This window comes from Sciurus carolinensis, unplaced genomic scaffold (genome assembly GCF_902686445.1).
Source record: "Sciurus carolinensis unplaced genomic scaffold, mSciCar1.2, whole genome shotgun sequence".
In the NCBI taxonomy this organism is placed as follows: domain Eukaryota; kingdom Metazoa; phylum Chordata; class Mammalia; order Rodentia; family Sciuridae; genus Sciurus; species Sciurus carolinensis.
In genome coordinates this window covers 1651457-1666411 of record NW_025920137.1, presented here as the reverse complement: position 1 = coordinate 1666411, position 14955 = coordinate 1651457, and the positions used below count along the sequence as shown (strand labels likewise).

Sequence of the window (14955 nt, the reverse complement as noted above, 5' to 3'; positions counted from 1 at the left end):
TTCCTAGATCCTTGATCCATTTTGAGTTGAGTTTTGTATAGGTGAGAGCTAGGGGTTTAGTTTCATTTTGTTGCATATGAATTTCCAGTTTTTCCAGCACCATTTGTTGAAAAGGCTGTCTTTCCTCCATTGTGTGTTTTTGGGTTCTATGTCTAGTATGAGGTAACTGTACTTATGTTGGTGTCTCTGTGTCTTCTATTCTGTACCATTGGTCTATCTGTCTGTTTTGGTGCTAATACCATGTCGTTTTTGTTACTATTGCTCTTTAGTAGAGTTTAAGGTCTGGTATTGTGATACCTCCTGCATCACTCTTCCTACACAGGATTGCTTTGGATATTCTGGGTCTTTTATTCTTCCAGATAAATTTTATGATTGCTTTCTCTATTTCTACGTGGGATGTCATTGGAATTTTAATTGGAATTGTATAACACCCTTCATGATCAAAACACTAGAAAAAGTAGGGATAAATATGAACATCTCAACATTGTAAAGGCTATCTAAGCTAAACCCATGGCCAATATCATTCTTAATGGAGAAAAACTGAAAGCATTCCCCCTAAAAACTGGAACAAGGCAGGGATGCCCTCTTTCACAACTTCTATTCAACATCATCTTTGAAACACTAACCACAATAGTCAGACACACCAAAGAAATTAAAGGGATATGAATAGGAAAAGAACTCAAGTTATCACTATTTGCCAACAACATGATTCCATATTTAGAAGATCCAGAAAACTTCTAGAACTAATAAATGGATTCAGCAAAGTAGCAGTATATAAAATTAATACACATAAATCTAATGCATTTCTATTCATAAGTGATGAATCCTCTGAAAGAGAAATTAGGAAAACTATCCCATTCACAATAACCTCAAAAAAAAAAAAAATACTTGGGAATCAATCTAACAAAAGAGGTGAAAGACCTCTACAGTGAGAACTACAGAACACTAAAGAAAGAAATTCAAGAAAACCTTAGAAGATGGCAAGATCTCCCTTGTTCTTGGAGGCAGAATTAATATTGTCAAAATGCTTATACTTGCAAAGGCACTATACAGATTTAACACAATTCCAATTAAAATCCCTAGTTCATTTTTGTTAAATAGGATATATTCTTCTCATATCTACATAGGAGAACATAGTCAATGCTGTATTATTTCACCAAGAGAAATAAACTCGAGGAATGATTATTTATCATTTTTCTTTGTATAAATGTTAGAGCATGCTCAAAACTGATTTTCCGGGCATTATATTTAGAAAAATGTCCAAATTGTTTCTGACATATCTCTCTCATTAAGAAACATCTTTATAAGTAAAATAATAGAATTTTCTTAAGTCCCAATATAACCTACCAATAAAAGGAAGAAATTAGCTGAGCTTACTTTATGTCCAATATGATTGGTATTTAAAAAAATAGAAAGATGATCAAGGAATAAAGGAAGAAATTTTGTTTCATTTTTCATACCTGCATTTTAATTTTAGTTCAAGTGCTTTAATATCTGTCACAAATATTCATATATGGAAATGAATAACATAAATTAGTATTTTCCAAACTTGTATAATCATTGGAAGATATAACTTGACAATTAAAGATTCCTGGTATTCATTTCAGCAATTATCAGAATCTCTAGGGAAAAGACTTGAGGGTTCTAGATTTAAAATGATTATACCAAATAACTTTTATGTGAAGTTATATTAAGAAAACAGTGGCATACACTAAAAAAGAAGAAAAATAAACTTCAGAATTTATTGTTTAATCACAGACAAAGATTTTTCTTACTTGGGATTTATAATGGCCATTCCCATTACTGTCATGTAAGAATTTTAAAGTGTAAGTAATTATTAGAGCCGTTTTTATAATGAGGAAACAGGTATACAGAGATGATCAAACTACTTCAATGAAGGCACTTGGATTCAGATCTGGATACTAAATCATTAACTTTAAACTATGGCATGTCTTCCTACGTTTATTTTTCCTTAGATAATAATACCAATTCTTCTGAAATCCAATGCCTTAATATACATTCTTTTATAATTATGTCTAGATTTAATGACAATGTTGAGGGGATTACTAGCACTTAGGGTGATCTGCATTTTGGAAAAGTGTTGACTTTGGGGACTTCCCTCATTATAGATCTGATTCTAATTATGTGATAATTGTGCAGCAGTCTACCAGAAGTTAATGCTGCATTTATAACTATATTACCTTCCCTGTGGTTGGAATTCCAACATAATATTTCATCAAATATGAAAGACACATTTCACATGTTTCTAAGTAAATAATATTTTAGATGAGTTGCCTTAAAATAACAGTTAAAACAGTATATGTGAGGAATATTATCTATTTGGAAGGGGCCATTTTACATGGGTTTGGAGAATTTAGTGTGCCTAATTTCAGCAAACAGATAAGGAGTAACTTTAGTGTGCTTGGTGTGATATACAGAGCTTATCTTCACAGCACTAGGATTCACATTTGCAGATGGCACTCTTAATCAAGAGACCAAACCTTAAAAGAAAACATTGCACCTTTCATTCTTATGAAATTCAACTTTGGTCTTAGTAATTATTAATTTTCTTTTTAGCCTTTCTTTTTGAAAAGTAGAATAAAATTTAGTGATATTCCAAGAGTGCAAACCAAAATAGTGGAATCAGATTATGACACTGCCTAAAATTATAGGCTTTTATATTTCCCAGTAGTATTAATTGAACCACAATCAGATGTGTTCTGAAAACTATTCATTAGTTTTCAATGATGATTTTTTGACCATGTCAAAATACTTATGGAAATATAATCAAGTAAATTTTATATCTAGAATGATAGTGATTTGAGCTGGTCTTAAGGCAATATGGTCTTAATGTTGCCAAAGCATTAAATACAGAGATATTAAAACAATGCTCAGAGAAATTGTATTATTTTGTTTTCAAAAGTTTAATGCTCATGTTTTACTTTTTCTTTCAAGCTGTCTAGTAGTCATATTAATTGTCAAGTCTAAAGTGCCATTTAGTAGTTAGTCTACCCTTCTTTTAAGTGATGCTAGGAATCAGAAAAACCCATTCCACCTTTTGCTTTTGAAAACATTTTTATTAGAACAGGGACATGTTTATTTGTTTTCATATTTTATATGACTGTTTTGTATTAAAGAGAGAGTTAAGACTCAAAGTGTTTGCAAAGACTCTGTGTAAACACTGAATTATTTACTATGTAGCCCTTTGCATACATGGGAGCAATGTTTATAAAAGTGGTCAGAAAGATCTAGAGAAAGGAGAGGGTGGAAGAGATTAAGGTTAGAAACATATGAATACCTGCACACATGCATATGCACACACATCTGAGGATTCTTATCATTTATACATTTTCATTTATCTTGTGTACATTTTGAAATCGATGGGGAAGTTCTAGTTCCCTAATTTTGATTTTCTTTAACGTAGTTGTGTCATATTCTGAATCATTAATTTATGTACTTTCCAAATTTTTCCTTCTCTTCTCTCTCATTAGTTACTTCAGTACCATTTTTACTTTATTGGAAAACACAAAGCAAAAAATAAATGCTCAAAAGACACTGGCTTTAGCACAAGACAGAAATGTTTGGATACATACAGAGACAACTTGCACATTCCCTCAACTGGAAGCCAGAGGGCTGAAGAGGAACATAAAGAGAAAAAGATTACTTTGGATTAGACAAAGGGGAATGAAGGGAAGTGAGTGGGGATGGGAATGGGAAAGACAGTAGAATAAATAGGACATAACTTTCCTGTGTTCATATATGAATACACCACCAGAGTAACTCCATATCATGATGTACAACCATAAGAATGGGAAGTTATACTCCATGTATGTATAATATATCAGAATATATTCTACTGTCATGTAAAACCAAAAAGAACAAATAAAGAATTTTAAAATCAAAGGGAAGAAAGCTTGGGGTGTAAATTCCAGCTCTTCTATGTGAGTATTCATACAAAACTACCAATCCATTCTAATTCAAACCAGCTAACTAACCATCTTGGGCAATTATCTAAGTGTTCATATCTGTGTAGAAGCCCATTGAACATAAGATGTGGAACATGGGCACACTGAATACAGATGTGTATATTGGAGGGAGCTCTCTTGTTCTTGTTCAACCATGAACATGGAGAACATGGAGAGAATTTCCCTATATGCTGGAATGCTGTTGGACATATTGACAGAGTTACAAGGATTTTAACTTTTTTGTGATTATTTAATTAAAAATTTTAAATATTTTATTACTTGTTTTTACTTTTTAAGTAAACTTTTCCATAAAATATATTACATGATTCATTAATTCATAGTAGTATAATTTTAAAGTAATGCTTTTAAGAATCCTATTGCATGCTTAATATAAACTTATATGGAAACTTGAAAGATTGCAAATTTAAAGTTTTGAATATGCATATCTTTCCAGCAAAGTAACTTGTGTGCTTATATATCATCGATAAGAATCTCAAAGTTCAGTGTGCATTAGAATCGTCTCTAGATCTTGTTAAGCATAAAGGTCTTGGATTCACTCCCATAGATTCTTTTATGTTAGTTTGTGATTTTAGGGAGCCTATAAATAACAACCTTTCATTTCCTCCTGAGTTCAAAACAAGATGAGAGGTACACCTCAGAATGCATCAGACGGGGATGAGAATTTTACTTTTAATGGATAGTTGGACTGAGAGTAGAGTCTGGGGTTAGCAGCTAAGTGAATTTACTCAGACCTTACTCATGAATTAGCCAGGTATTACTTTCAGTGCACATCACCTGTAATCATTACACCATGTTTTAGCTTTCCATAATTGTCATACCCCACTATTTTGTGAAAAGATTTAGCATAAAATATGTCACAGTTATGCTCTGAAATATGGTATCACTAAAAAATAGGACACTTCCTGAAATATAATAACAAACCATTATCATCCTAATATTTAATAGCAACTTAATATGCTTGAATTTCCAATCACCAAACTTGTCACCAAAGTTTTCATCTTTCTTTTTACATTTGATCAAATCAAACTTTAAGTAAAAAGTCCATACATTTTATTGGGTTGTGATGTACTTACAATGTTCTTTTTGTTGTTGTTGTTTTTCTAATTAGTTATACATGACTGTGGAATGCATTTATGCATTTTCATAAATCATACATAAATGGAGTATAATTTCTCATTTTTCTGATTGTATTGTAGGATCACATTGATCATGCAGTCATATATGTTCATGAGGTAATAATATCTATTTCACTCTACTGTCCTTCCCACCCCTAAATCCCCTCCTCTCCCTTCATTCCCCTCTACCTAATCTAGCGCCTCCTGCCCCTTATTGTGAATTAACATTCACATATCAGAGAAAACATTGTCTTTGTTTTTTTGGGGTTTGGTTTATTTTGCCTAGCATGATATTCTCCAGCTCCATCTATTTATCATCAAATGCCATAATTTCATTCTTCTTTACAATATTCCATTGCATATATATATATATATATATATATATATATCACATTATCTTTATCCATTCATCTGTTGAAGAACAACTAGGTTGGTTCCATAGTTTAGCTATTGTGAATTGAACTTCGTAAACACTGATGTGACTGCATCACTGTAGTATGCTGTTTTTAAGTTCTCTGGATATAAACCAAGGAGTGGGATAGCTGGGTCAAATGGTGGTTTCATTCCAAGTTTTCTGAGGAATCTCCATACTGCTTTCCATAATGACTACACTAATTTGCATTCCCACCAGCAATGTATGAGTGTACCTTTTCCCCCACATCCTTGCCAACATTTATAGTTGCTTGTATTCTTGATAATTGCCATTATGCCTGGAGTGAGATGAAATTTTAGAGTAGTTTTGATATGCATTACTCTAATTGCTAGAGATGTCGAACATTTTTTTCATATATTTGTTGATCGATTATATATCTTCTGTGAAGTATCTATTCAGTTCCTTAGCCCATTTATTGATTGGGTTTTTTTTTTTCTTTTGGTGTTGAGTTTTTTGAGTTCTTTATATATCCTAGAGATTAATGCTTTATCTGAGGCTCATGTGGTAAAGATTTTTCTCCCATTCTATAGACTTTCTCTTCACATTATTGATTGTTTCTTTTGCTTAGAAGATGCTTTTTAATTTGAATCCATCCCATTTATTTATTCTTGATTTAACTTCTTTCACTTTAGGGGATCTTGTTAAGGAAGTCAAAACGTAGGTGTTTAGCTATAGTTTTTACTTCTCAATTATTTTACCTTTGTAGTATATATGTCTTTTATTCCATTAGATATTTCTATGTATGGGAATTTGCTCACTACCTCTTGTGCTTACCTTTCCCTATTTCTATGTTGCCCTAAATTTCTCATAAACAGTAGTTTGATTTAGAGGTTTGAGGAGATTAAGGCCTGAAGGAATACTTCATAGCTGATGTTGAGTACTTTCTTACCAAGACTTACCTTTTTCTGTTTGCTGCTTTTGGGGGATGTTGAGAGTGATGAGCTAGTTCAGTTGTTACCTGCCTGCTTTATCCACTATAAATTTTACTATCTCTCTTTCATCTATAGTTTTAGTGTCCATTGGTGGTTATTTCATATATTCATTATTTTACTACAGGTTACAAGATAATAAAACATTAATAGTGATTATAAGCTAAATATTTTTAGAGGTTTATCATTGTCTTTTAGTACACAAGCCATCTCAACTTTGTTAAACTTTTAAAATTGTTTCAAAGTCATGTCGAATTTTCTAGTGATTTTTGAAAATTTTCTTCACTTTGCCTTTTCACAAAAGGTTTTAAGTTCATCTTGTTCATTTCCTGCCCCAAATGTTGAATCAGCAAATTCCCCCAGGACCTCTACTGAATATTAGAAAATAACACAGATGTCAGTATTCCATATTATTTTTACATTTATTTAACCTTATTTTTCTTTGAATTATGGTGTACTTAGAAGTGTTCTTAATTTTTATTTGTATAGGGAGAGTCTCATTTTCTTTTTGTTATTGTTTTCTTATCTAATTGCATTATAACTAGGGAGCATGTTATACTTAAGAAGCTAGCAAACTATGGCCTGCTGGTCAAATACAGCACCCTACCATCTCTGTTTTTATGAGGTATTATTGATGAACTCCTTTATTCTCTGTCTCTCCCTCTTTCTCTCTCTCTTTCTTCTTCCCTCCCTCCATCCTTCCCTCCATATTGTCTATGGATACTTTCAGACTTCAGTGACAAAGATCACATTGCCCACAAAACCTAGGATATTTACCCTCTACTGTTTTACATAATATTCATAAAATGAAAATAGGAATAGGAATTCTCATCATTGAAATGCATTATGACTTGCTCTACAACATGATATAGGTTCATTTTGAAAAATATTTCATGTGGGTTTGCAAAAGCTGTGTACCCCAAAGTAGTTGGATTCAATGTCCTGTATGTCCATTTGGTTCTATTTACTAGTGAGTTGTTTAGCACTCTCATATTCTAACTAATGTTTAATCTGTTTATTTTATCAAAAACAGATTTATTCAAGTATCCTTTTTTAGCTTATTTCTGTCTTTATTGTTGAAATTTAACGTGTTTCATCATTCTTTACTTTTTATAATAGTTGAAAAATTACTCATTTTTTATTCTATTAATTATTGAGAGAATTATTAAAAGGTGGATCCTTAACTTATAAAAGTCTGCTGTTTATTGGAAGTTTCATTATCCTACTAGGAAAATGCAAATTCCTATAGCATTTTGACTCTATTTCCTCCCCTCCTGGGAAAAATATGTGAATTTTCTTGATGTAGTTATATATCCACATACATTTTAACAGTCACTTTTCATTTCATTTAACTTTCCATTCTTCTTTGTATCTTCTCATATTTCTATGATTCTAAAATTAGCTTCCTGTCTGAAATTACCAAACTTTTATTAGTTCCTTTAATGCAGGTCTCCTGATTGTGAATCCTCAGAATTTTTCCCTATTCATCTTACAATATCTTTTTTGTTCCTCTCATCAAAGCATATTTTTCAATCATGAATACAATTCTAATGTGAAAATTATTGTCTTAGCATATTAAAATATCTACTATCATCTGGCTGACATTATTGCTTTTGTGAGGTAAACTGTCATTCTAAATGCTGTTCATTTGACGATAAGCCACAACTTCTGCAAACATATTATTATTAGTGAGTGTGTATTTAGTAAAACTGTATTTTTTCCTCATGTGAATTTCTTTTCTCTTTCTACCTGAAATGAATTGGGCTTTTTGGAACTTAGAACTCTCTCATCTGAATCTTTTCTAAAATGTACCCTCGACATTCTTGCCCTATTCTCTATGTTCATTACCTTCTCACTTCCATACTTTTATCATTTTTCCTTTCTTTGCTTCTTTATAAGTGATTTACTTTTAACTATGTTTTACTAAACTAATCTCACTTTAACTGCATTGTCATTTTTAAATTCACAATGGTGTTCTAATTTGCTTATTGTATTTATTTCTACCAATTTTAGTTTTCTTTTTTTAAATGTTATTTCACTGTTTTCTAGTTTTAATTCTCTGTTAACATGGTTAAGTTTGGTTTTACTTCCAATACATAAGAACTGTATCAATTACTTCCAGTATTGAAACATAAGCTTTTTTTTTTCTAAAATCATGCTTTATGCTAATTTTCATTTGTTTCTTTTTTTAAAATTTTATAAATGATTCACTTTGATTTTGTTCTATAGTTGTGTTTCTAAAAATATTCCTACAAATAATGTGTGGTCTATGATCTTGTTTTCCTTCAGAAAGAATATCATCATATTCTGATAAATTGCTTGGGACACTAATAATCTGGGGTCACTTTAATCCATTTCAGATGTTGAGATTTCCATCACACCTTGATAATAAGAGTTGGGATTGAATCTGTGCTCAAGATGCTTCTTGTAGTTAACTCTTACTGAAAGAGAATGGTTATTTTAATTTTTCTTGACAATAATTTCTCTTTGATTTTCAAAGCAACAGCCCTTACTCTGACTTTTAGTCCTACTAGCTCTGTAAAGTTGGTAAAAATTTTTCTCAGCATCTCATATGTATTTATAAATACCTGCTGAGAAAAGTGTGATTAAACGTAAGCCCAGTGTGGTTATTTAACGTGTGGTTAAATGTAAGTGGATTTCTCTCTTCTTCATATTAGTGTCACCTGGAGCCACATAAAATGATGTTTTGCACTGTAAAACCAGAAGTTACATTACCATTTCTGACGTGTAAACCTACAAATAAATATATCTTCAGTAATTCCCACTAAATTAGTTAGAAGTAATAACTAGTTTCTATCTATCATATTTCAATCATCTATGGAAAATGCTTAATATAATTTCTATTCTACGTCTTAGGTATTGGTCAATGTTTTTTACTCCTACATAGGCAGAAACAAATGGTGTTTACAATAATTCATGTCCCACAGGATAATTTAGTTGCCACGGAGGTTTTATTGAATTCTCCAGATTACCTCTCTTATGAACTTTGGTCTGTAAAGTTGAAACTAACATTTTTCTTTTGTTTGCTCATTGACTTGTTTCAATTATGAACCGTAACTTTGTTTAAATATTATATGTGTGTGCAAAGAAAAGCAAGGGAAAGGCCTAGTAAGCAAAAATTTATAAACTTTCATGAGAATTTGAGGATTCCTGAAGGGAAAGAAATACTTCAGATTAAGCCAGTAGCTTATTTTTGAGTGACACAAAATATAGTCCTATAAGGGTATTGATGTTTTCTGAGTTTGAATTCATTAATAAGGTACAGTGCCAATAACACCACTGCATTTTTCACTCTTGTGCTTTCTTAAAAGTTTTGATCATGATTTTTTAACAAGTTGTCATTTATGATCATGCTCTTGAAACTTCTTGCCTTAATTAAACTTGGAAGTGGCTCAAAAGCACTGAGGAAAGTAGGGGAAAGGAGCAAACCCTAAATCATTGCTCTATTCTTCTTCATCAATATATTTTCCAGAGAGTTGCGTCTGTAACTGATGATGCTTCATAAAATTTCTCCCGGTTTATCACCCTCCTAATGTCACATTCTCTTTCTGTAGTCAAATATTATGTAGAAAAAGTAGGTATTAGTGGGAAATATTGGGATATTTTCAGTTATTCTAGTTTTAGAATGCCAGCAGATACTTGCCTCCTTTTTTTCTGTGAACCAGTGGTTAGAAAGAGCTCTTTATTTGAATAACTATTCTCACACTTACATACAATTGAAAATAATGGCTTAATAACATATTATCCATGACCAATTTTTGGTCAATCATAGGAATAGTGTGAATTACATGAATTTTCTGTTTCTTACTCACTGCTGTGTCACCATGGCTTAGCAGTCCCTATATTAGTCATGAATATCTGCTGAATAAAAGCATGGCTAAATGAGTAAAAGTGGATAGATGGAAAGATTTATACCAATGTCCACAGTATTTGTTAGGGATTGAGTATTCTGTTCAGTTTGGCTGCTGATCAGGGTTGCTATCATTTCTCTTTCATTGTCACACCACCCTACAAAAGGGTTCCTTCATCTCAACACTATAGCTCATTTGGGCAGAATAATTCTTGCTGGTGTAGGTCCCATGTATGGCAGGATGGTTTTCCACACCCTTGCCCAATGTCAGGAAAATGCCACTAATACTCTTCCAATTCTATCAACCCAAAATATCTAGAAATATTGCTGAGTATCCCTGGGATGAAAAGATGACTCTGGTTGTGAACCATGGCTCTAAAAGTAGAGCAGAAATGGTCCAGTTAGTTAAGTCTCTTAAGGTTTACCAGTAACAATCACAGCCTGCTCACACAGTTTCTTCATCCATGTTTGAGGTAGCCTCAGTGAGCATTCATTCATCATGTCTCACTAATTCAGTGCCATTGATGAGTTTGTTCCAAGTACTTGAACAAATATCCAGAAAGACTGGATATTGAAAATCAAATATCACTTGGGATTTGCTGTGTCAATGCTTCTCAGACTCTCTGTGGAGAATGACCTTTGTGTTTTTCTTTTATCCAACCCAGTGTGGGCTAACATTCACCAATCATACTAATAAAAAAAGAATTGATGAAAATAAAAGACATGAAATTGGGTATTCTTGCCTATTACAAGTTCAAAAGTTTCTAGAAAAGAGTTAATAATCGATCCATCTCAATTTAGAAAAGATTTTTATTTTTAACTTTGCATAGGGCTTATTATTATTATTGGTAATTTTAAGTAAGGAAGGGAATATAAATAGTAACCAAGGCCCTTGGGTTCTTCGTCTATGAGAAAACAAAGTAATACTTTTACAACAAACATTTATTTTTATTTGTTTATTTTACAGTAGTGGATATTGAACCCAGGGACCCTCTACCAATGTTCTACATCCACAGCCCTTACTTTAAACATTTTTCATGATAGGGTTTAGGCTAAATTGTTAAGATTATCCTCAAACTTGTGATCCTCCTTCATCAGTCTCCCAAATTACTGGAATTACAGGTGTGCACACAGGGCCCTGCTTAAAACTGATATTTTAAAATAAAAATATAAATACATGCTATTTCTACAAAGGACTACCCATTGTTATTCACAGTTTATAAGTGAGGACATTGAGCATCAGAAAACTGAAGATAACTTTGCCAAATTCATAGAAGTTTGTGTTTCTTTGTTTGTCAGTACTGGGTATTGATCTGGGCACTTCATCATTGAGCCACTTCCCCAGCCATTTTATTTCCTGTTTTGAGACATGGTCAGGGTCTCACCAAGTTTTTGAGGCTGGCTTCAAACTTGTGGTTCTCCTGCATCAGCATCTCAAGTTGCTGAGATTAAAGTCGTGCCTAGTCACATTCATAGAAGTATTAATTCCTAAAATCAAGTTGCTAAACCAGGTCTGAAATCCAGATTTTAGTAACTTGGTTCTAATCTTTAAAAAATGCTTTATATGCTTTATTCCCAAGTCTTTGTGCCCCAAAAGTATTTGTTTTAAAAAGGCAAGAAAAGAGGAAAATAAAGAAGAGAGGAGTCAATACTGTACCACATAGTTTGCATGACGTTTTTCTCCATCTTAGAGCTGTGTAGTAGAAATTTTGTTTTTCATAACCTAGTATCCTAAATGTTGAAGCTCCAGAATAATTATTTTATTCTCTGGGTCTCCATCATCTGCCATCCCTCTTTTTTCCCCTTGACTAGGTACCACAGAGTAGTATCTTTGAATTTATCCCATAAAGAAAAGTATTTTGCAGAAGAGTGAGAGATTATTTTGACACTCCCATTATCAGTAGTGGAATACTTTTAGCGACTATTTTCCATTTATCTCCTTCATGCAACCAAATTATATTTAGATGCTTGAAACGTCTTTCCATTACTTACTATTGCCAGCTGTTCTCTCTTCAGTGACAAGAGTCTTTTTGCACTCACATTACAGATCACATTGGTTTTGAGCCATAATAGAGATGAAAATGAATATTTAAAACAAATAAAATACACTTCAGTGTTATATTGCAAACCCTTATTATTCTGATTTTACATTTAGAACATAAGCATGTAAAAAATTTAAAGAGATGAGAGCAATAAAAATAACTGCTCTTAGTTCTAAATATTTAGTTCTGGCATTTTTCATGGAATGCCAAGTGTACACAATATAGAAAATACATATAGAATGTATACGTATTACTCTGTATAGTATTAATCTATGAGTATGCAGATGAGCAATATGATAATTATTCTGAACTCCCTCTGGACTGTCAAGGAAATCTGCCCTTTGCACTTACTGTCTATATACAAAATTGTCAAAATTTTGCTTATCTCTGCTGTAAAGAGGATAAAAAGAGACTATTGATTTGGAAACATAAGCATCTTGAGTAACTTTATATTAGCCTTGAATATAGGTTAATAGGAGTCAATGTCAAATCTCCTTTGATGATTTCCCTGAAGATTCTAGCCAGGGCTCCCACTGTCATAGAGCCATAGATCTACAAAATTAGTGTGCTGGTTCAGGACATTGTTGTGAGAATTAGAAGGCATTTCTACATAAAATACTGAGGAAAATACATGGTGTGTTTGTGTATGTGTGTGTGTAAGAAAACCAAGAACTTAAAAACAATTATTTGTTTCCAAAAACAAAAGTTTACTTCAATTGGTATTAGTACTCTATAATTCATTCAACGTTGAACAACTAACTATGCACATGAACCATGATCTGACTATATATAACAATAGAACTCTGACCTATAATGTCTGCAGCAACTAGCTTGGGAAGCCCAAACAGGACTTCTACAGTACCCAGCCAAGAGAGTCAAACCTATGCAGCAATTAGCCCAGAATGGTCAGGACTTGATCAATGACTGCCACCCTTTATATGTTTTGATTGCCCATTTCAACTGAGGACCAACCCAAGAGATTCAGATGTGTTCCCCAAATCAGTTATGTATGAGGCCCCACTTTTATTTATTTATTTAATTATTTGATACTGTGGATTGAACCCAGGGGAACTTAACTATATCCACTGTCCTTTTTAATTTTTATTGTCAGATAGTATTTCTAAGTTGCTTAGGGCCTCACTAAGTTGCAGAGACTAGGTTTGAATTTCCAATCTTCCTGCCTGCCTCTGAAGTGACTGGGATTACATGCATACACCACCACTTCTGGCTGAAAGGCCAAACTAATTAGTCCAGGTTCAACTTCTGTATGGAATCAAGTCCTATCACAGTACAGCTGAAAAACCTTCCTTTCTTTCTTTCTTTTTTTTTTTTTTTTTTCATTATGAAACTGTCCCACTACTCTGCCAACTTTTGAGTTTGTACAAAATGCAAGTGACAATGGTCAATTTTCTTGGTCATGTATTTAGGAAATGTTGAAAATTTAACACAGTAATATCAAAGTTCTATCAGCAGCTGCGTGCAGTGGGGAATGTTTATATCCCAGTAACTCTAAAGCCTGAGATAGAAGGATCTCAAGTTCGAGGTCAACCTGGGTAACTTAAGTAGACCCTATCTCAAAATAACAAGGGTTTTAGGGGTATAACTCAGTAGCAGAATGCCCCTAGGTTCAATTCCTAGTTCCCACCCCCCAAAAAACTTCATCATCTTCTTTACTGTCTGTCATGGTATCAATCAATTAGAAATCATACATTCCCTAAATAAGAAGTACAATTTAGGAGTAGGTACTCATATCACATTTCAGAAAGGACCATTGGCTATTTATGACATGGTTATAGTTGAATTGATGCAATTCTTAATCCACAATTATATTTTAGGTTTATTTGGCAGTGCAACAATAGCCACATCAAAAGTAAATCAGATTTTTGAGAAAAAACTCCAACGAATGTCCTCCAAAACTGAGAAATTGAAAAAAAATCATCATCTATTTTTTATTTAGTTGTGGGGGTTCTTTCTTCCAAAAAGAATACTAACCTGAATGGTGGTTACGTAAGTGCTCAGTAATTAAGATAAATATGTTTTGAAAGAAAAAAATTGTTCATATCTACTGTGGCACATTTTCTTCACTAGGAAATCAAGTATGACAACATGCAAGAAAATGTTTTTGTTTTAATTCTTGGGCAATGTTAGATGGAACTGATAGGATTGAGGCCATATTGTAATAGATATTTAATATCTATATTTTAAATTTCTTTATGTGTTCTGACTTTATTCTTTTGTGCTGGGATTCTCTGTAGTTATTTTAGATGTAAGGAACTGCATTTCATGCAAATTATACGGAAATTATTGCAAACAATGAATGGGAAGGTAGGAAGACATTTTTTGGTAATTATAAATAATTTTTGGCTGACTCCATTATGACTTGGATTTTGCCTGATTGACCAGTGTGCATAGATCTCAGTGGCTTTTGTTTAATGTCTGAGATTTTCAGGTTATGGATTTACTGACTTGCTCCACAATTGAAGAGATTGATTATGTAATAATAATTATTTCTTTTTGAATATTTTCACAAGAAGTATTGGGATTTCATTTCCACCTTGTAGGATACTCTACATCTTTAG

At 32.6% G+C, this 14955-nt stretch overlaps 1 protein-coding gene across 1 annotated transcript in view; it reads left to right on the top strand.

The window, feature by feature from the left end:
* LOC124974205 (intraflagellar transport protein 88 homolog) overlaps positions 1-14955 on the top strand; it is a 96149-nt gene that overhangs the window by 76967 nt on the left and 4227 nt on the right. Inside the window, 1 exon segment of the mRNA XM_047537650.1 lies at positions 5183-5218. Within this exon segment, the coding sequence (XP_047393606.1) occupies positions 5183-5218 (36 nt within the window).